Source organism: Pogonomyrmex barbatus, unplaced genomic scaffold (genome assembly GCF_055798465.1).
Source record: "Pogonomyrmex barbatus isolate J1 unplaced genomic scaffold, ASM5579846v1 scaffold8, whole genome shotgun sequence".
Lineage (NCBI taxonomy): Eukaryota > Metazoa > Arthropoda > Insecta > Hymenoptera > Formicidae > Pogonomyrmex > Pogonomyrmex barbatus.
In genome coordinates, this window is record NW_028297182.1 from 6,086,927 (window position 1) to 6,109,750 (window position 22,824).

General features: G+C 41.8%; 1 protein-coding gene across 5 annotated transcripts in view; it reads right to left on the bottom strand.

Moving 5' to 3' along the window:
* Positions 1-22,824, bottom strand: part of scalloped (TEA domain transcription factor 1 homolog scalloped) — a 147,832-nt gene that overhangs the window by 77,717 nt on the left and 47,291 nt on the right. For 3 of the 5 annotated variants that reach the window (XM_089084235.1, XM_089084239.1, XM_089084236.1), the window contains exon 2: positions 3,997-4,077. The exons of the other annotated variants lie outside the window; for them this stretch is intronic. In XM_089084235.1, coding sequence (XP_088940361.1) covers positions 3,997-4,033 — 37 coding nt within the window. In that variant the 5' untranslated portion in view covers positions 4,034-4,077. The remainder of the gene's footprint in view (positions 1-3,996; positions 4,078-22,824) is intronic. 5 annotated transcript variants of the gene reach the window in all.

Consider the following 22,824-nt stretch of genomic DNA (forward strand, 5'->3'; position numbering starts at 1 on the left):
TTTCCTCTCCCCCCCCCCTTTCTCTCTTCCCGTCCGTAAATCTAAAACGACTTTACGCAAATAGGTAGGCTTTTAGGTTTTACGACGAGAAGTACTGGAGGTAAATACAGTTTAACGCCGTACAAATAACACCGCCGATCTCCGAGCTCGTTTCGAATAGAGACGGAAGAGAAGCGAAGGTTTCAGAGACGTCGTCGGGCTGGACGTAAAATTGGGAATCGCCGCCAAGAAAAATATCCGCCCGCGCTCATTTACTACGGTTTCATCTTCATGCGCGCACGACTGAAAGATCTACGACGAAAACGTTTCGCCACGTGGCGATGCGCAATAAACTACCAGCATCAATCGTCCACCATATCCGTTTTCTACGAAGACCCAATATATTTCAAGACTTCAAAAATAATACTGACATCGTTATCGACCAATAAACCACGTCTCACAAAATGTCGTGCAATTTAGATAGAAGGAGAAAAATGTTAAAAACGGCGATATCGGCGTATCAGAAATTCAAGTTTATCAATGTTGTTATGTGTATCAACGTTGTTATCGACGTGGAATATTGAAGATGGAATATGGAAGATATCTCGAAAAGCGACGGCTATTTCAGTAACGAAGAATCGAGATGTCCCGACCGTCTGACACAATATTCGTAGCTGGATAACGCGATTTATTTGCAACTTCTAAAGTTCCCGTTCTTGTGGCGGCAAGGAAAAGAGAAAGAGAGGAGAAAGGGAGGGGGAGAGAGAGAGAGAGAGAGAGAGAGGAGAGAGAGAGAGAGAAAGAGACGAAAGAGAGAGACCACGCGCGCACGTGTGTCGCAATGTCCCTTAACGACTGACGGCTGCTGGAGAACCGGTCGACCTCGATACACCTCGAGGCCCGGCTCTCCTGCACGTATATTACACGCCGAGTAATATAAGTATTACCGATACACATACACCGTGCACGAGACTCGGATTTTGCACAATCGCCGATGCCGCTGTCGCTCACCAAGTTAAAACTATACCGTGGAAAATCGGTTTTACCGTGCCTCGTTTAAATAGCTGGTCCCGCGTTTTTGCGCGACACAAGCCTCGCCGCAGGGCCCTCGCTATTGTAACGTTGCACTACTCTACACTACTCCACGCGTCCCCCATGAGTGTATTCAAAATTAACCCTCCAACGAGCGCGAAAATGTTTGGACTTTCCCCGGTGTTCCCCAACGCACCAAATATTCGGACGGACTTCGAGAATATTTAAAATATTTCGTAAATCAGTTTCCCACGGAAAGTGTGTAATTTTTATAAATCATTACGCGAATATAGAATTAATCTTAAGACTAGAGAAAAGAATTTTTTTTTATAAAGGTCAAATTTCGTACAACTCCGCTCTTACAACTCATAATATAACTAAAAAAAATGATAATATTACGCTCGTTATATTCATCATGTTAAAATTAATAATATTGTTTTCAGATATAGCATTATAAGGAAATTTTTAATTAAAAAAAAAATAATAATAATAATAATAATAACAATAATAAAACATTCGGGAATACTTCAAAATTGCTCTTCTTCGTCAGATTGTATTTTTACACCTCTCTGAATGCATTCACACTGTAACAAATTATAAAACGTCCACGACGACATAATGGCGTACGTCGATACGTTCGATGGATCAATTTACCTACCTGTTCCTAGTGTGTTTCACAACAAGGCTTATCGTGTCGTGGCCGAAGCGAGCGAGCGCGCGCGAGCACCGCCGACAAATCCGATGGCCATTAGCGCCATTAAAATCTTGTTTAGTTGCGTCAGAGTTCGAGCAGATTTATCGTGCGATTGCGCGGTGACATTTGCCCGCCACGTCTAATTATTTAATACGCGTTTTTCCCCTCCCGCGAGATCTCGTAGCTCCAAATCGCTCCGAGTAATTAGTTTCCTTACAGTTTACAGTAACATTTCATAATTTCGATGAAAGCCGTGGTAATTGTAAAAAAAAAAATGCTGCCTGTTTTGTTATCACGTTGCGACATAGATAGAGTTAATCATAGACGTTTTAGTATCGCTTGCGTAACAATACTCAAAACCTGTACGTAATAAAAATATAAACAGGTTACGCAAATTTTTCTTATCGATAAAATTCACGTCTAGTAACTTCGTATATTTTTTTTATAAGACATAAATTCAGAAATTCAGAAACATAAATATATAATATGCAAATCTCACGGTTTGATTAATTTTTCTTTACAATAAAAATATCAAATAATTAAATATCGAATAATTTGAGTTAAAGGGAAAAATTTACAGGGATTATCAAGGCCTAAGAATCGGGGGAATTTTATATCAACCGAAGTTTATTCGTGCGAAAATGAATTCTATGTACAAATCATCTCAAGTGAAAAGTACTAAAAGAAACAGCGTACGATTGAATTTTTATTAAGGAAACGCGATCATCAGATTGATACGTACATATGAAAGGAAACGTGAGGAAATCTCTCGTACCCCCCCCCCCCTCCTCGTATCAAATAAATTTGCAATTTTAATTTAACGCAACCTGCCGTACGGGAATTAAGCGCGGCATGCGTAACGCGCGATTTTTCGCGATTGCGATCATTCACTCGGATTTAACATACAGGCAACCGGCTTCACAATAAGCGCGACGGGGAAATGAACGCCGACACGGTCCGGCCGAATGATTCAACCCCAATTACCTCCCGGAGCATATCGCGGCTAACAATATCGGTACCGGTCTCGGTCCTCTCTATGACGTAAACCGCAGCGGAGAGCCCGAACGATTAGCAAAGAGCGGCGAACGGTGGTGTTACGCCGTAAGGTACCCCGCTCGTGAAAGTAACGGGCCACGCGTTTATATTTTTCAGTGCAGCCACGCTCGCGAGTGCGCACACGACGCTCGGTCGAGCCGAGTTTATGATTTTGCTTAATTAATGGTCTCCTCGTCGGCTACCGCCCTCCGCTCCCTGCCACCCCCCTCCCCTCCCACCTGGTTCCCGGCCTCTCGCTGCTACCAGCGGCAGCCATTAGCCCGCACAGATTGCGCAATTTCGGGAAATTGCGAAGTAATTCGCGGTTGCGGCCACTCTCGACGCAGAGCTCTCGGCGACGACGGGCTGGCGAGGCGACGGGCTTTAGCCAGAGATACGGAAAAGAACTCGTGGATTCTACGAAAGGACGGTCGCCGTTGCTGGCCCGCGATGACGGTCGGCCCGCCGCGATCAATCCGACGAAGAAGCGAAAATGAAGAAAGACGGAGGACAATTACGTCGAGAGAATCGTGCGTGGCTAAGGTGACCGACGGTGATTCTACGAAACGTGTTTCAATTTGGATGAGCTTTATGTAAGAGGAACCGGTTTAATTTGACTTGAAGACTTAAGAATGCTTACATCGTACGAATCACGATGTAAGAATTTTTGTCCGCTTGTTACAATTACAATTCATAAATATACATGGAAAAAAGTTTTATGTATGTTTAAAAACTAAAAATAAAACTTTTCTAACGAAAATTCTAACGAAATTTTGTGTGTGTAAAATTATATTACATAGTAAGATGAGTCACTTGCATTAAAAAAATATTAGTCTAACTATTCTAATATATTCTTAAATATAGAGAAAGATCTTGAAAAGAAAAAAAAAAATATTCAACGTATTATAAGATATGTAACTACATGAAATTAAAACGAAAGTGATTTTCCATTTGCGAAATGTCGATAAGTAATTCCGGATTGTTATTGTCTACTGTTGCCGTGGCGATTTGTTCCACCCTTCACTGTTATAATTACGTTACCACTACCTAGATAGCTCCAACTGCGTTCGTTATATCAGTACCACCACCACCACTATACTATTGCCCACTGTACTTTGTATCTAAACGAGAAATCAGATGTAAAAGACAAGAAAGAGAGAGGAAAAAGGTAACTTATATAAAAAAAAAAAAAAAAAGAAGGCCCGATTAAAGTGGGCCCTAAAGAGAAAAAATAAAAAAAGAAATGTCTACGATACCGATGCTATTCTGAGTACTGAGTTCCCAGTCTTTCATGAGGATTTCTCGGGCAGGTCAGGATGACGGCGACGTGGGTGCACCTATAATGCAGACAGTGATTGTCATATATAGACTGGCGTAAACATTCGTGTTATGCGATTGTCGAAAGTTCACTAAAATACAGTATTACGACTATCTAGAAAAAGAGAGAGAGAGAGAGAGAAAAAACTTGCAATGCGCATTTTGAATGAATGATTAACCTATGAACTATATACTTGTTTATTATAATTTTTTATAATGTCACATTCTCTTTTGCAATTTTTAATTTAACTTTTAACGCGATATACATTTAATTTAGATTTGACATATTGCCGTAATAAAGGCTTCTGTCCGTTATTAATATCTGAATTTCTACATCATTTTATTGGATTATATTCGCGACAAATTTAAATAAATTGTTACTTTTTCGCTAAAAAAACGAACTTTTGCATTTAGTGATATTAAATAGGGGAAAAAAAAGAAAAGGATAGTCTAAGATTTATAAATTCGGCTCGCCGAACGAGCGCGATTTACGATCAAAAATCCGCCGAAGTAAAGCGCAATAATTATATCCGCATGGGAGTTTTTTCTTTCAAAAAGACCGGACGTCCTAACTTTCACACGTGTAATGTTTCTGCGGTGAAATCGGCGTGTTATAAGTTGCGAGGTGAGCAACAGTCGCGGACTCACCGTTCGCAGTTACGCTTACTAGCGTCTTCGGAAAGCGTGAAGAGCAATGAGACAGCTCTGCCTCTGCATACATTACACGAGTGTGTGTAAACATACATTCCCTCGAATTACTTATCGGTGTAACGCGCGGGACGATGAACGTGTTTTCGTTCAATTTCGTTCGAATTAACAAAATCGATCGTTCGCGGATCGCACACGTTAAAATGAGAATTTATTATACGTTGAAAGGAATAAAAATCCTCATATATATATATAGTTTTAACATCCAATACATGTATTAAGCTATCGTTTTAATATAAACGGTAATAAACATTGAACTTACTGATAAAAAGAGCAGTGAATAAAATAATGATTCACAAACAATATTTTATCGCACCGTAACAATATGAGAATAAAACTAATTAAAAGTTGAAATTAATTAAAATTAAAATTATTCTATACGTTTAATTATCCTATATGTACGTAAATTAAAAGTAAATTTTTGAACTTGAGAAAAACATTTCGAAACTTTATAGAAATAAAGGTATGTCTGAAGCATAGATTTTTAACATGACTTATATGTATAGTTGTGATATAAAGTTCGTGATATCAGAAACGATTGGATATAAATTAAACCGACGACAGAAAGAAACATTAATCTTTAAAAAATAGATTAATGCGTCTTTTAAATTTATATCTCGACTAATTTTTAACGCATATAGCAATATAAAAATTTATCGATCAATAAATATATTACTAAAATTCAGAAATAGTGATAAGTGTGTATATTTTTTTATACACACTTTTTTTTATCAATCATAGCAACTAAAGTGAAAAAAATTTATACGATAATAAATTGTAAAATTTAATGCATAAAAAATTAAAATTACAAAGATTAAAAAATTACTGTGTGATATTATCTATATTAATATGTAAAAAAATAAAATCTCTGATATTATCAAAATATTGTAAATTTCTCTAATAACAACTGTATTTTTTATCTTACAGCGCTATATCGAATTTACGCTACATTGGCCTTTTGTAGCTTCATATTTTTCTTTTCACAACCAGTCCAAAAACAAACGATGCGGAATAATTCATCGCTTTGACGAATTTTTCGAAAAATATTCAACATAGGAATAGTACACGAACACGTGAAATTGTTGCAATTTTAGTTCCACTCATTCGAACGATATAACGAATAGTTGATTTTTTTCTGAAATACACATCTCTATGTGTACGTGGCATCGGAAATATTCCTTTAAATCAGAAGCATTCCATGGATGTGTCAATTTTCGTTTATTTCGATGCATTGCTTGCTTTCCTGTGTTTACAGATGTCTAGAATATCAGCGTAAATCTATATTGGACAATACTAGTCGTTTATAAATAGATTGCACAAGGAAGCGAATACGTCGCATATAGAGGCAATTTTTGCATATTATTAACAGAAAAATAATAGAGAAATTGTTTTTCTTTTTTTTTTCACATAACCATTACCAAGGATTAATTCTGGATTATATGCAACTTAGCAATTATGACGGTAGACGGTAACGGAAAATCCGTTGAATGGTCGCGAACATTTCCCAGACACACCAATGTGAATTTTCATTGTTAACGTATATCTCTCTGGACACAACTCACCGCAACGGCGTCAAAGTAGTTTATTTGCTACGGGAAAGCTACTGCACGTGGAAGAACCAACAATGGCGAAAACCGGCCGAAACGGGTAGAAATATGTGAGAGGGAGAGAGAAAAAAGTAGCGGGGATCCCACCGCAAGAGCGCCGAAAAGTTTATTCGTTTCGTGCCTATTCCATGGCGTAACTCGAGTTTCCTTTTTGCGTCCTCTGCCTACACGCCGTGTTCTAAATTACGCGCGCGAATATTTCCATGACAAAGGATGGCGATTGATCCGACGACAATCTGACAACGGTGATCGATTACGAAACATCGCTAACAGACATTGTGTCCCGGAAAAGCTGATTAATTTTCGCATAAAATATATAAAATCTGTCCTTGAACTTGCTTTAACTTACCCCCATCATAACATTTGCTTATCGCTCATTCTTAATGCCTCGTCACTTGATTATCGACGCCACGAGAATTCTAACAACGAGGAATCTCTAAATTCATCGAGGAACGAAATACAGTTTTCTATAAATATTATCGGACAGTAATATTTTTATCTCGATCTGTTTTTTTTTTCTACGTCACACGTGACACAAGAAAAGTTATGGCGTTAATGTAATTCTTCCTATTTAATCTGCTTTTGCTCCGAAAGTGGAGCGTTTCGTGGCATGTGCCGCGTCTCGTATGTACATTGTTTTTTTTTTTTTTTTTTTTTTTGTTAAACTACTGTTGAAAAATCCACACAAACAAGACGAGTTCCCCGCGTATAAAGCCAGGTCCCCGCGAAAGAATGCGAGGTCCCAAGGAACGCTTCTCCTCTCTATGCGGAAAGGAATCTCGAGGGTGAAGCGCGCCCGAGGCATCATCCGACATCGGGCACGACGCCCGCGGCATCAGGAAGCTAAGTGCACCTGCATATTCGTGCATACGTGCACGCATGCACGCGAGGTTCCTTAAACCGTATAATCCCGGGAATGTATTGGGTCAACAAAGAAGAGCCTGCGATGGGAGAGACCGAGAGTGCTCGTGTAAACTATCGCGTGAAGCGTTTCGGAGCTGTTCAGCTGTTTACGGTGTTTGTGCGTGCGTTAGCCGGCTCAAGTTTGAGCGAAAAGGCCAATAAGGCTAATGAAGTGTTACGTCGTAACATTACGAGACGCCTTATTACAACGGTATAAATCCCCGGCGCCTCCCGAACGCCGAATATATCCGAGCGATGACATTTCGCTCGCCCGCACTCGATAATTTAAGCCTTCTCCGATTTCCCGTATTTGTACGATATGCAATATTTAATACCGGCGGAAGTTGATGTGTGCGAAATGCAGTATTTAAAAATTCCAATATGACGTAGATATGTCAAACATGAAGGATCGCTTAATATCAAGCTCATCGATGTATTTATAAAAATAGATATCTGCATAATTTCAAAATGTCACGGGTCGTCCGGATTAGCATTCTGATGTGTGTTTTAAAAAAAATAAATATTTTATTAACGGATAACGTATTCATCTCCGCAACGTATGAATTAAAAGTATAGAGAAAACTTTTTATCTTATTTGTTAAATCGCGTTGCATACAATTGCACACAAAGCTAATAAGCAAGATAAAATGATTTACAAAAGAGTTTAATTTTTTTTTTCACAATTTTTCAGTTGTTTATATAGCAGACATTATTGCGTGTTATGAAATTTGCTCCGTCGATTTAAACTGAAATTGCGGAGAGCGAACAACCAACCACCGCATCGGCGGCGGAGATCTCGCGTTCGCCATTAGCGAAATACACGTTTACACACTTGTATTCGACTTGTATAACGGATCGCGATGCGAGCATTCATTACACACTACACATTCGCTACCTCGGATATATCCACGTGAACTACCGAGGCAGGAGTCAAGAAACGTTCCGTGACTTGAACACGACCTCCATTAGCCTTTCTCGATCAGAGCTAATTAGTCGGCATCGGCAAGTGAGTTGCAGCCTCCGCGCATCCGCCCCTCCTTCTTCCCGTGTGTCTCTTTAACCTTCGGCATTCCTTACAAATATTAAAACTTCAGCGTTCGTTCCAAACCGATGTATAGACAGATAAGACGAAATTCATGAGGGACCAGTCGAGTTCACATAACGAATAAAAATATACTAGGAAGAAAAAAAAACTAGGAATTATTCCAACGCGCTCCATTTTATTGTTGCAAATTCTCATTCATTTCTAATATTATTAGTTTTCAATTAATTCTAGCCTTCCTTTTTATCCGCAATCAAATTTATTTAATTATTTGTGCTCTTTATTAATTTTATCCACACTCGTTAAAAAGCAGAGAGGAAAGGACGATACTTCTTCTCGGATAAAGATTCTTAATCTAACCGATACTGAGTGGTTATTAGCCAGCGAAACGAGAAGATCTTTTGTCTTGCCTAAAAACAATCAATCGCCATTCCGTTCTCCGCGAATGAACCGTTAATCGTTTGACGTAACGGCAGCGGTAGCGGCGGCTTGGTTCCGCGGCAGGGCAGGTTTCAGGTGGCCGGTGGTATCGCGAAACAACGTGGAATGGCGGAGAGCAATGGATAACCAGCGCGCAATTAACACAGCAGAAGCCTCCGCTTGATTTTACACGAGCCGCCCGCGGTAACCACCCCGTCCACCTCCTCTTCATCACGATAATCCACCCCTCTCTTTCTCTCTCTCTCTCTCTCTCTCTCTCTCTCTCTCTCTCTCTCTCTACCTCTCTCCCTCTCCCTCTCCCTCACCCTCACCCTCGCGACCCAGGCTCGGGCTCGGCGAACGCGGACGGGAAGCGCGCGGCGCGCATTTAATTTGCAAATGCAGATTGCTTTCCATTTTAATATAAATTGTTCGAAACAAAGGCAGTAATTATGCCGTGCTCCCGCGCTTTCAAAATGGCGGGGCACTCGTTACCATCTCACTCTCGGTCGCGCGCGCTTCCCCTCCGCCAAAATTCCCTCCCTTTCTCGTTGCCTCTCCATAACGGATATTATAGCCGTGGAGTGTGCGGGAATGAGAACCCGTGCGGGACGAAAACGAAGGAGAAAGCGAATCAATCGGAGCCTGAGATGCACGATCGCGTAAAAGTTTTTGACTCTTTGCGATGCATTGCGTCCGAGATAAAAAACTAGGAAAAATAGTCTCTTTTTCACAAGAAAAATAAAGTGCTTTTTATACGCAATTAATGGTACATTGTCCGTGGAGTATGTGATGATTTTATTACATTAATTCTAATAGAGAGAATTGGAGTCTAAAGGTATTATTGTATGTTTAATGTGTAACCGAAATTACATATAGGATAAATTTAATTATTACAATTAAATTTGCATAATTTATATATAATAATTGCATATTTAAAAGTGTAACGGAGCGCACCCGTTCTTCCTCCGATTTTCCCGCGACCAGCAGGCGGAGTGCCGTGACAGTGGCCGTAAAAGGCGTTTACGCCTATTTTTTTAATCTCAATCATTTTTCGCGTACTCCGAAGCGTCGGAGAATATAGCGAGGGAATACCATGTAAACACGACTGTATTCTTGGTGTCCGCCTCGCGCCTGTCGCACCGACACCGCGCCACGCAAGCGAGCGAGCGTCCCGCACCGCGCCATTACCTCACCACTGAACTCCTCTTCCTACTCTTCCACATCCTCGCTCCGATTCCTTATCATCCCAAAAAACCAATTATATCCGATCCTTTTTCTCCGCCCCTGTGGAGAGGAATGCTACCCCCGAGATCGACCAATCCGATCGATCCGACCGAAAAATACCGAGATCTCGGGTATAAAAAGGCATCGCTCTCCACAGAAAATCATCCTGTTCCGCGCTCTTCTAAGAGCAGTCTCGAGGAAAGCGAGTATCCGAACCGATTCTGGCAATTTTAACCGATTAGCAAGCCTGAGATCTGTTGAGGCTCTCCTCAACGCGCCAAGTTCGCTTGGCCTGGCCGAAAACCGTCTCCGAAATCTTTCACGGCAGGTCGAGAGCTGCTGGGATCTCTCGAGCTCGATCCGACTCCGTCGTCTCCGAATTCCGCCGCCGTATATCAGGGGTGCCCCCCGATACCACCGCACTCCCGTCCGACCGATTCCGAGCATCGGGGTACACCCCGGTCGGCCGAGCACACTCGGCAAAGACACCGGACGCCTTCCGCCACAGCTGGAGCTCTCCCCGGTTGGCCGAGTTCACTCGGCATTCTTTATACAGACGAGGGGCACATCCCTCCCCCCGTCAGCCGAGTACACTTCGGTAGGGAACGGGCACCCCCGTTCTCCGACCCAAGCGGTCAGAAATCCTCTCGCGGAAATTCCACCCTCGCGACGAAGACAACGCCCGCGCGTTTCATAACACGCATACGCGATTTAGATCGCCCGAAGATTAAAGGTTCGCGACAACACGTGCGATCACCGCCGCCCACCGCGCGCGTTCCGCGTCACCGAGTTACGCGCAGCGATATCAATATATCTCATCCGCATAAAAACTATAAACACGCGCCGATCACCGTCTCGCCCGTTCACGACCAATTCCATTTCGCGTTCCTTTCGGCTATTTGTGCATTTCCATCCGGCACTATACATTGCTATTTCTTTCTTTATTTCAATAAACTATTGTTATAATATAATTTCGATCTAACTCGAATCTCTACACCAAAACCTCTGTCTTCAACGTCCTCGCTTCCCCACCTGGTAACCGACTGACCGTTATCCGCGTGGGAAAGACCGTTTTAAAAATATATGGCGGGTCAATGCAAAGACGATTGAATTTTCATTAAATTTGAAACGAATATATTTAAGACATTCTTATTGAAAATATAACAAAAATATTTGAGAGAGATGCTTCAATTAAAAACAGAAGTATTGTCTATTATCATTTGCCGAGATTTTTTTTAACTTTAAACGTTGAACTTTTTCATACGCGAGTCGCAATTAAAACCTTATTGAGATAAAACTATTGCAAAATTAGACAAAAATTATATCACCGATTTACATTTTCGAAGTTTAATTTAATCAAACATTTGATTTTTGGTTAACCGTTATCTCATCAAATAATGACGGAAATTTTTAAAATCGACGCTTGCGGATTTATTAAAGAATCGCCGATGGAATATTTCAATTCCATGCAAATTATTCAAGATAAACACAGATGTTCCCGTTGTTATGTATTTTACGCGCGTTATTTGAAGAACGATATTGCCCAGTTTAGATACCGTTAAAAAGGTTAAAGAGAGCAGGTGTTCCCTGGCAAATACGGATTTAGAATTTTTCAGGCGAAATAATAATTCGGTCAAATGGCATTTCGCGAACAAATGACCGGTTGGCTGTCCCATTAAAACGCTCCGAGCGATACAAGGCGGGACGGCTTTGACGAACCTCACCCTCGATCGCTGTACCTGAATGGCGGGGGGAATGCCCGCGGGCAGATCAGCGCGGCAAAATTTTCGCTTTGCTCGCTGGCGCATGACGCAATGGGCATACATACATGCGCATGACGCTCGCCCCGGTACACAGGCACACATCTTGCTCGCATCTCGACAGCAGGCCTTGACGTAGAGATAATAACGTAATTTAGCCGTATGTGTGTATATATATCTGGAGGGAGAGGCGGACGGCGCGGCGGTGGCGCATAATCGCATGAGTTGCTCCGCGTTGATGGTCTATTTGCCGTTGTACTAACTCGCGAGAGCCGCGGCCTCGATTGAAATGCGTCTAGGGATGTTAAATCCGGTCAGGTCAGATGTGGTTTACGTACCGAGTGCTTCGGCGTTGGATATTAGACGCGTGTACACGTGTAACGTGAAAGTAACAGACAAAATAATAAACGTGTCCGTAATTTCAAATTTTCCTCATATTATTATCTCGATCTCGTTTTGTTACGGATGCGTAGCGGCAAACGTGCAGAAATCTCGTTCTCATTAGCCTCTTGCATTTTTTTCAATTAATGACGGAGTTGTAATGGCAGCTCGCGCGGGTTGCCGTGTCGCGAGTCGTATAACCGTCGCGACGCCGTCGATCGTCGAGATGCCCACGGTCATCGAACGACGACGGTCGTCAATGGTGGGCGGGCGGCGGCGCGAGGGATCAAACGCGGTAGTGGAAACGCGCTCGCGGAAGCGGAGCGCCGGCACTCTTTACGCGGTTGCCATGCACGGAGATGGAGTGCGGAGTGTGCTCTGCCGCCAGTGAATTTGGCCGCAGGATTCGAGATCCTGCCGACTTGCGAACGATGCGCGCCCAACGTTCTCTGCCGCATCGAGAGTATTCTATCCGCTCCATCTGTCTCCTCCCTCCTCTCCTCCCTCCTATCTCTCTCTCTCGCTCTTGCTATCTCTCTGCTTCTCTACCTTCCCAATTTGAACATATATAGGGCTAGAACAAGATAGATAGCGATAGCATTGGACCAAAGAGCGAGCGAGAGGGAGGGGAGAGGGAGGGAGGGGGAGGGAGAGAGAGAGAGAGAGAGAGAGAGAGAGAGAGAGAGCCAGAGTACCAGCCGAATTCCTAGCATACCGCGGGGCCAACTGGTTAGCGAGCGATTTACGATATTGTAAACCGATGCGACGGCGGCTGCCGTGCCCACCGCTGAACCTCAATCTAATAGTGGCGACTCCAACCTCCGATGCTAGCCAAAGGCACGTCGCGTCGTTCTCCCCTGTGACTCTACTACCCGGGGTAGGAGTTGTCGCGCATCTTTTCCGCTACTCGCGTCATCAACGCAACTATCGCCATCGCGTGTCCCGATCGCCGAATCCCGCTCAAACGCAATTTTCCACGAAATAATCATGCTTGAATTCTGAGTGACCTACAGAACGACTTCTTGGTGATTCATCAAAAAGTACACAGAAATCTTACGAATTTTGCTAACCATATATAGGATAAAGAAAAATCTAATTTGTGTGTGTGTGTGTGTGTGTGTAAAATGTGTGTGTACAATCTCTATTATGTTGTATATATAGTATATTACATAATATAGTGTTGTTTAAATTGTTAAAACAAATATTTCGATTATTTTAATTATGATATAATAAAGACAATTAAAACAACATACTGCACGTTTATTCATAAACACTTGGGCAAAATTTAACTTATAAAACTATGTGAAATTTTTTGCCAATCTACAAGTTGCAATAATCAAGATTCGCATGTTGATTCGAATCAGATTCTGATCATTGTACCAAATCGAGAATGCGAATATGAAGGTTACGTGAATTTGCGCGAATTGACACATGGTCGAATTTACGTAATGTATCCAGATTCCCGGCTCAACATTTGCAGAGGCCAATATCAAATTGCCCGTTCGCGTGATTATCGACTGACTTTTGTATTACCGATTTAATGTTAGCTGATATATGATTATGATCGAGAGACAGAGTGTATATAAACAAGCACAACCGATCCCAGTCATTGGCATTGTTACATAGAGATGTAATGAGAATTAGAATTTCAAGATTCAAAATTGATCAAATTCCCATCAACATTCATTAATTTGTCGATAATTTCTCTACTATAATAAAAAAATTTATGAATAGGGAATTTAAAAAAATAATTATCGAATATCATTATTTCCATGCAACTAAAAGATTATTCTTTTTTATGTTTAATAAACTAATATTCGTAGATACCAAATTTACCTCAAAAATAATTTTAGCGTACACAATAATCTTTATTATTTCAAAAAGCTAGTTTCTTTGAATATCGGTGACCTATATTTCTCACGTAGTTAAAAGCCAAGCGATGCATGACTGTGTGCACACGTCGAAAAATCACTCGAATAAACATGTCGCTTTGAGATCAGTGTTCCGCGCGCGATTCGTTTTTTGTCGCTTGCGCAGATTGCATATCTGTTCCGCCAATAAACCCCTTTTTTCTGGTGATATTGTGGAACGAATTTTTTTCACCGCGTCATGAATAAAGACTAAAATATCATTTACGATATAATACCGAAAATAATCGTTCATCAGTTTCTATATATTGAGATCTTCCTTGCGCCACCAATAATTCAAAATTTGTTTTTCGGAGGGAAGTTATACATTCCCTCCTTCCCTCCCTCCCTACGAAATAGCACAATATGACATCATAAAATTTTATTATCTAATACGTGGAATATATGCGGACCACGGCGGAATAATTAGAGATAGCGCGGACGATGGAAGGCGGAGTAAAAGCGAGACGTGGAGGAATAGTGGAAAAGACAGGGGGCGACGATGAGATGCGGAGGGAGAGTCCGGAAGAGATGCACGAGAGATGTACGACACGCGCGCACACCGGGAAAAGGGACGGGCGGGGAGAGGAGAAGAGAGGAGAGGAGAGGAGAGGAGGGGAGGGGGAGGAAGGAGATCGCGGTACGGTAATCTAGTTGCAAACATAGCTCGGGGTTGGAGCTCGAGTAGCCATGCGGAATAATGATATGTAATCGCGAAACTCTCCTGCGGGATCACGCGTGTGCGTGGCGCGAGTTGGGAGTCCGGAGAATCGTTATGGAACAATCGCGAACACTCGCGTGAGCGCGCGTGCGCGCGCGCACCACATAATCAACCTGGATACAGCGATAATCAACACCGAATATAGCCGGTGACATCTAACTTTTGTTAACTGGCAGCAGATCGCAATTTCTCCTCTCGTCGAACCTATAAATTGCGCTTTAATGAATTCCGAGACGCGATATCTAGCGATATCTCAGCTGTGTCTCAAATGTAATAACAAACGAAGAAGAAGGATAAATTAAAAGAAGCAAAAATTAAGACACCTATTTTTCAATTTTAAATATTTGCTCTGACAAATTATCATATATTCTTTGCATGTTCGCAGCGGTACAATCGCTTGTTCATTGTGTGGCGAAAAGTCAGTGGTTTTTATATATCTAAAAAATTAGAGAAAGCTGATTAATGATATATTCAGGATATTATAAAATGTATGTTACGCGTGAATGCGGGTCGCGTGTATTATGCTACAGTCAATTTCTCTCGTACGAAAAAAAGACGGAAGAAATAATTGAATAAAATTCTAATCTTGAAACTTGATCTAACGTAGAACAAATCAAACAGGTAACGCGAGAGTAAACCCATTCCCACCGAGACCCGTACAAAAACATTATTTTTAGATTCAAAATTCAAATCTATGCTTACCTGTTACGATGTGCTATCTGTAGGTATAAAAACATCATCGCGGAACGCAGATAAGGCTGTCAATAACCCCCGCCTCTGGCTACGAACGAAAACGGAATTGCTCGAACGTGCAAGACCGTTCGTTTAACATCCGAGGAGAAATTAGATCCGTGATTAACAAACTAGACACGCAAACGCCGGCCGACCGAGAGAGCAAAATTCCGCTCGACTCGAAGAGCTACCTACGAAAGCCGATCCAGAAGCGGGATTTCCAGCGCACGAAGCAACTATCGGCCGCGCGTTGTATCGCATTCGTGGCATAGAGGTTGCGTTGCGTAACCGACGATCCTCGGAAAATTTCTCCGCGAGCCTTGCTCCGCCGGGCGAACCGCTGTATTTTGTCCCTTTGGAACGAACACCGAATTTCGCTGTCCATTTCGCCGGCATTCGCGGCACCGTTTGTTGTAAACAAACGATTACGCGCGGCCGCCTCCGCCCCCCCCCGCCCCCGCTCTCCCATATCCCTCATCCTCTCGCGCTCTCATCGACGCCCCGCACACCCTCGATCCTCCCCCGTTCGAGTCCCGCGTGCACCTCCGATTCGCGTGCGATCGCATTTTTGCGGTCCGCGCGACCGTACCGCTCGTAAATATAAGCTGATTACTTTTAATTCCCTCTATTCGATCTCCGACCGCTCTCGTACTCCCGCCCAAGTGCATCCATCCTATTCACAGCGTCCAGCTTTCCCTCTCCTCCTCTTTCCCCTTCCCCCTCCTCCCCCGCTCTCTCCGCCCCTTCCCGCCACATCCGTCTGACCGCTGGTTAATCATGTGCGTTGACCGCGTCGCTGATGAATCCGCGTGCGCCATCGATGTCCGTATTACATCCCGTCCGGATGATTCTGTCGTGCATCAAGATAATATCTTCAATTTTTATATATATATATATATATATATATGTTGCGACAAAGTCGATTCCCATCCTTCGATGCTCGTAAAAAATTCTCAAAGAGATTAAAAATTAAAAAAAGGATTATATTTAAATTATAGCCAATCATTTTCGTTTAAATAAAATATGCATTACGATTTTAAGATTGGAGAATCGGTAGATGACAAAAAATTGGGCTCATTCTATATGATATAAGATCCGTTATAAATGATTAGTATAATGTAAGATCGTTATTATAAAATTATACGTATAAGAGATTAATTTTACAACATTTTCCATTTTAGTAATGTACGAAATGATGATAATCGATCCTTTGCTAGAGTAATAACCTGTGATCTAAAAGCATTAATTATAATATTATCACATGTTTCAAACATGTCTTCCTATAAACTAATGCGATATAACGCACAAATTAGTTTAGATAATTGTGTTTATAGTACTCTCATACGAGTGCAATATCTATACAATTACACGATAATTTTTCCAAGAAATTTATTATTCCGCGTAAATTCCCGCGAGATTGCAGGTTGCAGGCGAAGTCTCGGCAGCATTTGCGAGGTTGCGCGCAATCTGAAAATCGTTTAGAAATTCACAGTGCAGCAGCTCGTGCACCGGCAATGAACTTTCGTAAATTAAAACGCGGACGACGCATCGGGTCCGATAATAATTAAGGCCGAGAGGGACGGCGCACGGCGACGACAACGACGAGGACGGCGTCGGCGACGGCGTCGGCGACGGCGACGGCGACGTTATCTTGCAGTTGGCCAGATGCCAAGAGGAGAAAGACGTGCGCCAGGAACACGTGCGTGAAGCCACGTCGCTAATCGTGAATCATGCGCTCGAATCGGTTTTACGGGAGCGAAAATTTGCGGAGTCGCGTAATATTCCCTCGCGTAATGCGCCGTGACGAACGAATCCGAGATAAACAATGCTCAAAGCGATATCACTCAACGGATTCTTTCTTAATCGTTTCACACGGTTTCGTGATATCAATTTAGAATCGTAAAAATTAATAAAATATCAGAGATCCTCGAAAATGTTGCGATATATAGAAATATAGGGATACAACAACTAAGAGTCTCGAGCGCTGTTATCGGCGCGCGAAAATTTAATAGGCATACTTATTTCACAATAAAAAAAAAAAATCACAGTACATAATTATAATAAAAACCGGTTTTATTATGTAAATAATAAACATACTTATTTTACAATAAAAAAAAATCACAGTACATAATTATAATAAAACCGGTTTTATTATGTACTGCGATTTTTTTTTTTTTTTACTGTAAAATAAGTATGTTTATTAATTCAGTCGTCACGTACACGTATTCGCGAGTATTCTTAAAAATACAACATTGACTGCGCATAATGGACAGATTTCGTCGCGATCGATCGTTCTCTGCGTTCTCAACTTACTTCAGCATCGCACAGTCACGATGCATTATATTGTAATGCGACGGACACAAGACGTGCACGCAACGACACGCGATTACGAGGGCGTAAGGAGAGCCGTTCCGCCGTGATTACGGCGGAAGAAACGTTAACGATCGGCCGGAGTGATTCATTTGCCACGCTGCAATCGTCCGAAGTGCACACAATGCGATGGCGTATGCGATTGAATTTAGCCTGCCGAGGATGTACCGGCCGATGCACGATGCAGGATGTTGCTCGGATATATTATGATTGCGATGGCGATTATTAGTGGTGTCGAATGATCGACGAGGCCGCGCACCGGCCGATGTACGATTATTACGCGCGACGGGTGAAATATTATTACGATCGACACTTTTGTGATTCATCGCGTGACGATGTTACGCCCTCGTACGTAATATACGCGCTTTATCTCCACCCAATTTATTTTCTGTTATTACAAAATGTGACAAACCCGCCGCCACAAAGTGGAAGAAAATCAGCTGTAATGAGCGCTCGTTATTGGGAATTTTGATGAACGCGTCGATATTAAAACCTCGTCATTGAACAAATTAATTTATGAACGGCGTATCAGTTTATACGATCCCCGAGCATGCGAGCGCGGCGCGATAGATATTTAATCTATTTATCATGTTATTCGAACGTAATGCAATATCTATTCTCATAGAGAGAGAGAGAGAGAATCGCTACGACGGCGATTTTTCAATAGGAACCAATAAAAATGTATTTTTTTTTTTTTATTAAAGAGAGAACGAGATGGAAACTGTTGCGATCAAATTGCGTCTTTACATGCAATTAATTATCAATTCTTCCAATTGAATTGAAATGAGATCGTCAACGATAAAGTTGTACTATACATAGTCAAATATCGTTCAAACTAATGAGTCCTTAAACACATTCGATAAACGCAGATTTCGAGTAAAATACAAATTGTAATCTACATTTATTCCTTATTTCCATTTTTTTACTTGTAATAAATTTAGCAAGATTACCCTTTAAAGATATCGATACCCACGCATCTATTGTCCCTAATATTTCCAAGGCTGTAATTAAAAACGGACAATAATCTCCCTTGAAAATTCCAAAGATTCATCCGCAAATCGGCAACCAATTTGTTATTCGGAGTAGCATGTAAAATACGAGAGAAATATTTCCAGGTACCACGGCTACATATTTTTATACGCTTCGAAAACTCGAAGACGGAGCGAGCTCCTGCGCGCTCTAAAAGCGGACACGGAGATTTATTTAAAATTCGACGCCGCTCGAGCTCGCGCCAAAGGGACAAAGATGCGCCTCGCTCAAAGAACGCGGAAGCTGCCGCGTGTTAAGGGTGGAATTGTAAATCAAGCTGGAGAGATCCTTCATCCTTCGCTCGAGTGCGGCGCGAGCCGCACACGCACACGCATGCATACGCACACGCGCGCTTAAATACACCTACTTAGATCTGCTCTTTTTCGCGCGTAAATTCACGCGCGAGGGAGAAGACTCCGAGGGCTGTCGCGACTTATCTTATCCACGGTAAAATTTAAATTCGAACCGACGTACCAACGTATACGCGTATGCGCGTGTGTATATGTGTGTACGTGTGTGTGGGGGGGTGCGTGTGCGTGTGTGTGTGTGTGTACGCGCGTCTCCCAGGACCGTTCCGCAGCCTCTTCTCGCGTAGGAGGTCGGCCAAGGTGGGCGGATTGTCGGTCGGCTATCGGAAATATTTTCCAACGCCGAGAATTTATCGGGCGTCTGCCCGGAAATATTTGAAAATTCCTTCGACGACGAGGGAGGTAAAAGGGAAAAGCGGAGAGAAAGAGAGAGAGAGAGAAAGAGCAGGAGGCAAAACGGAGGCGCTCCCGGAGGGAAGCTACAAAATTTTTCACACCTTAATTAATTCCGCGAGAGGCAGGATTTCCAGGTTCACGACGAGGTGAGAGAGCCTGAGGATCGATAATACGTTCCGCGACGTTTTTTCGCGGCAGCAATAAAGTCGCGTCGGTGGGAAGATATAATCCCCCCCCCCTCCGCGCTTTTCGTCACGGATTCTGAAATCCGAGCTTGGCGAAATGGGAAAGAGAAAAAACGCGAGAGTCAAACTTGAAATTATATTACAGTGAAAAGTGAAAAGATAAAATAATACGAATGTCATATAAAAAAACGAATTTAAAAATTTTTCTTATGTAATCTTAATTAATCTCTTATGGGTTGCATTGTTCTGGTTTATTTCTTTCATTAAAATATTACAACAGAAAAGTTTACTTCGTAACGCTTTCCTCTTTCAGTTGTCAAAATCATTGACTCTCTTTCGACTATCGCGACTATTTTTGTGTTCCGAAACGATATTTCATACACACCATTTGGCGGATTTGGCTTTCGAAACTGCAGTAAAATCCTCGGAAGAAGTCGCTGGCCTAATCGTCGATTTCCGCGAAATGAAGAAAGACTCTCGAAGAAAGGTTCTCGATCGTCATGAACGTATCGTCTCCCCGTAATATAAGGGTGATAAAATAGATTACGACCCTTCACCCTCGACTGTGCTTTTCCGCCGAGAACGGCCGACATCCCTTATTGCGGGGGCCCATGAGTTTATTGCGAACGACCGCGTGGCGCGTACAGGGTCGTACCGATTTATGAGTACATATATAAAGCATCACGTACATATATTTATCGCAGACAATTATCTTCACGAACGCCGACGTCCGTATTTATTCGCGCGTGCGCTTCGACACTTCCTTTATCCGCGTCGCCAGTGAATTCTGCGAGCGATAAGCGATGCAATCACGATCGAATTGACGAGGATTTCAATCGACTCTGGATATGCGTGCAAGCGCTAAAAATAAAAATTAAATTTTATTTATAGAATTTAATCATTTTAATCATCTCCGATAAAAGAAATCGCCAAACGATAGTATCGCTGCGCGACCTTTTCCTTTTATTCAAATGCGAATAGAATAGCTGCGGAGGTGGTGGATCGATAAATCCACAATGAGTATTACGAGTCAGGTGACGATCCCGAGGCATCCTCTTGGAATCACACTTGTTGCTCGGCACCTTCTTGCGATCTAGAAAGTCATCCCTCCGACGACTGCACTTTTATTGAACGAAAGGCCGAGTATTAAAAGAATTTACGAAGCAATCTCCACTCTTAGTCGTAATTATTCGAGTAATTATTCTGTCCATCAGAAAGATCGATTCGTTAAACGCGCACTATTAAAAGATAGAAATAAAAACAAGAAAGAGAGAAAGAGGGGGATATATCCAAAGAAAGCAAACGATTATTCATTTAATCATCGATAATCTTGAAAACATTTATTTTATTAAAATGATTTCTATCAAAAAGAAATGAAAACAATGTTAGCTCGTGTAAAATACAAAATGATATTAATTTAATAATTTTGATTTGCCTTGACAACTGGACGAATTTTACTCGAAAGTTTTTATTTTTTTTATTTAATTAAAAAAGTCATTCCGCAAACGCAATTGGTCCAAAACATTTCGCACTCGTGGAAAATAAAGTTTCATTGGTACAAAAAAAATTAAAGCAAATTATGTATCTATATCCTCGTTCATCAGAAACATGTACATGTATAATTTTTTTAAATAAACACGAGAGGCCGGCATTTGAAAAAGAGCACATTTCAGACTCTATTTGCCGCCATCGTATTTTATTCTGACTTCAATCTTGCGAACCGGTACGTGTGCTCCCATGTGAAGGGCCGGAGATGAATACATAGGGTGGTTTCTGGAATGGCAAATACGTTTTCCGTTCCCTTCCGAGCTATTGGCTCTTATCGCGGTCCCCGACTGAATTGTTTCGCCGGGAAAAAAAAAGTGGAACAAATTACTATCATTCTCTTTCTTTCCCTCTTCATCCCCTTATTCTTGCGCGATCTTGCTCCATTTCCGTTATGGAGCCAACACTTTAGTTAACGTTTCAAGGGCTCTTCGAAGAAAAGCACCGCAACCTCCAAATTTATCACACGCGATACATTAATGAAAAAAACATGGAACGTGGTAACATGGCACGCTAATGTAGCAAGAAAATTTGTCTAGGACGGCGACGCTAATGACTCATATAAAAATATTGCTTAATGTATAAAACATGTTATCAAATATTTCGTAAAAAAGGAGTTTCCTCATTAATCTTCATAATGGAATGACAACTCGCCTTTCTCGCGCAGTTTCTCTTACAATCGAGGTTTTTTTCCATTCATATACACGTATCAATCGCTTTAGCAAAAAAATTAAGATACTATAAAAAAAAAATGTATTTTCGTGTAATGAATATAAAGTGAAAAGGCCGAAGGGATAATGATCAAACAGCAATCGCGAAAGAAGCGGGAAATAAAAAAAACGCGCTAGCGCGCGTTCATCGATTCATCTCCGACTACACCCTTTTTCTTCCGCCCTCGACTTCGCAACGCGCTCCTTCTCCTCGATTTCCACTATTGGCAAAGCGATAACTCGGTACGTCGGCCATAAATCAAACTGCCAGAGTGTTTCACCTAGCCTCTCTCGCGCGGAGGAAGCTTCCTCCTTCTGAGGCAGCTCCTTCATCCTGCAGCAAATGATCCACGACGTTTCGCTTTTTATTTAGAGTCGACAAGCTGCCGCGGAATAAATTCGAGTTTGCAAACAACGCGCATATTACCTACACGTTTAATTATGTTCAAAGTGCCGTTAACTGTAACTTTAATCGAAAACGTTTTTTTTTTCGTCTAAAGTCATTTATATGAAGAGAAAAAAGATTCCCTTAATAATTAATATTTTAATATTTTACGTCTGTCATATATGTCGAAATCTAAATATATTAATTCCGATCAAATAAAATTCAAGATAAAATCCACGTGCTCTTTTGTCATTTAATCATGTCACGAGTTTAGCTTTTTAAATAAGCCTTTCGTTTTCAATCGCGGTAATCCGGGAAACGAGCCGTCAAACCGGAGCTGTATAAGCGGGAGGAAAACTGATGATGAGATTGCAACTCATACTATTTTCGCGCTCCAGCCATCGCCTATCCAGTGCGCGACTATTGCACTT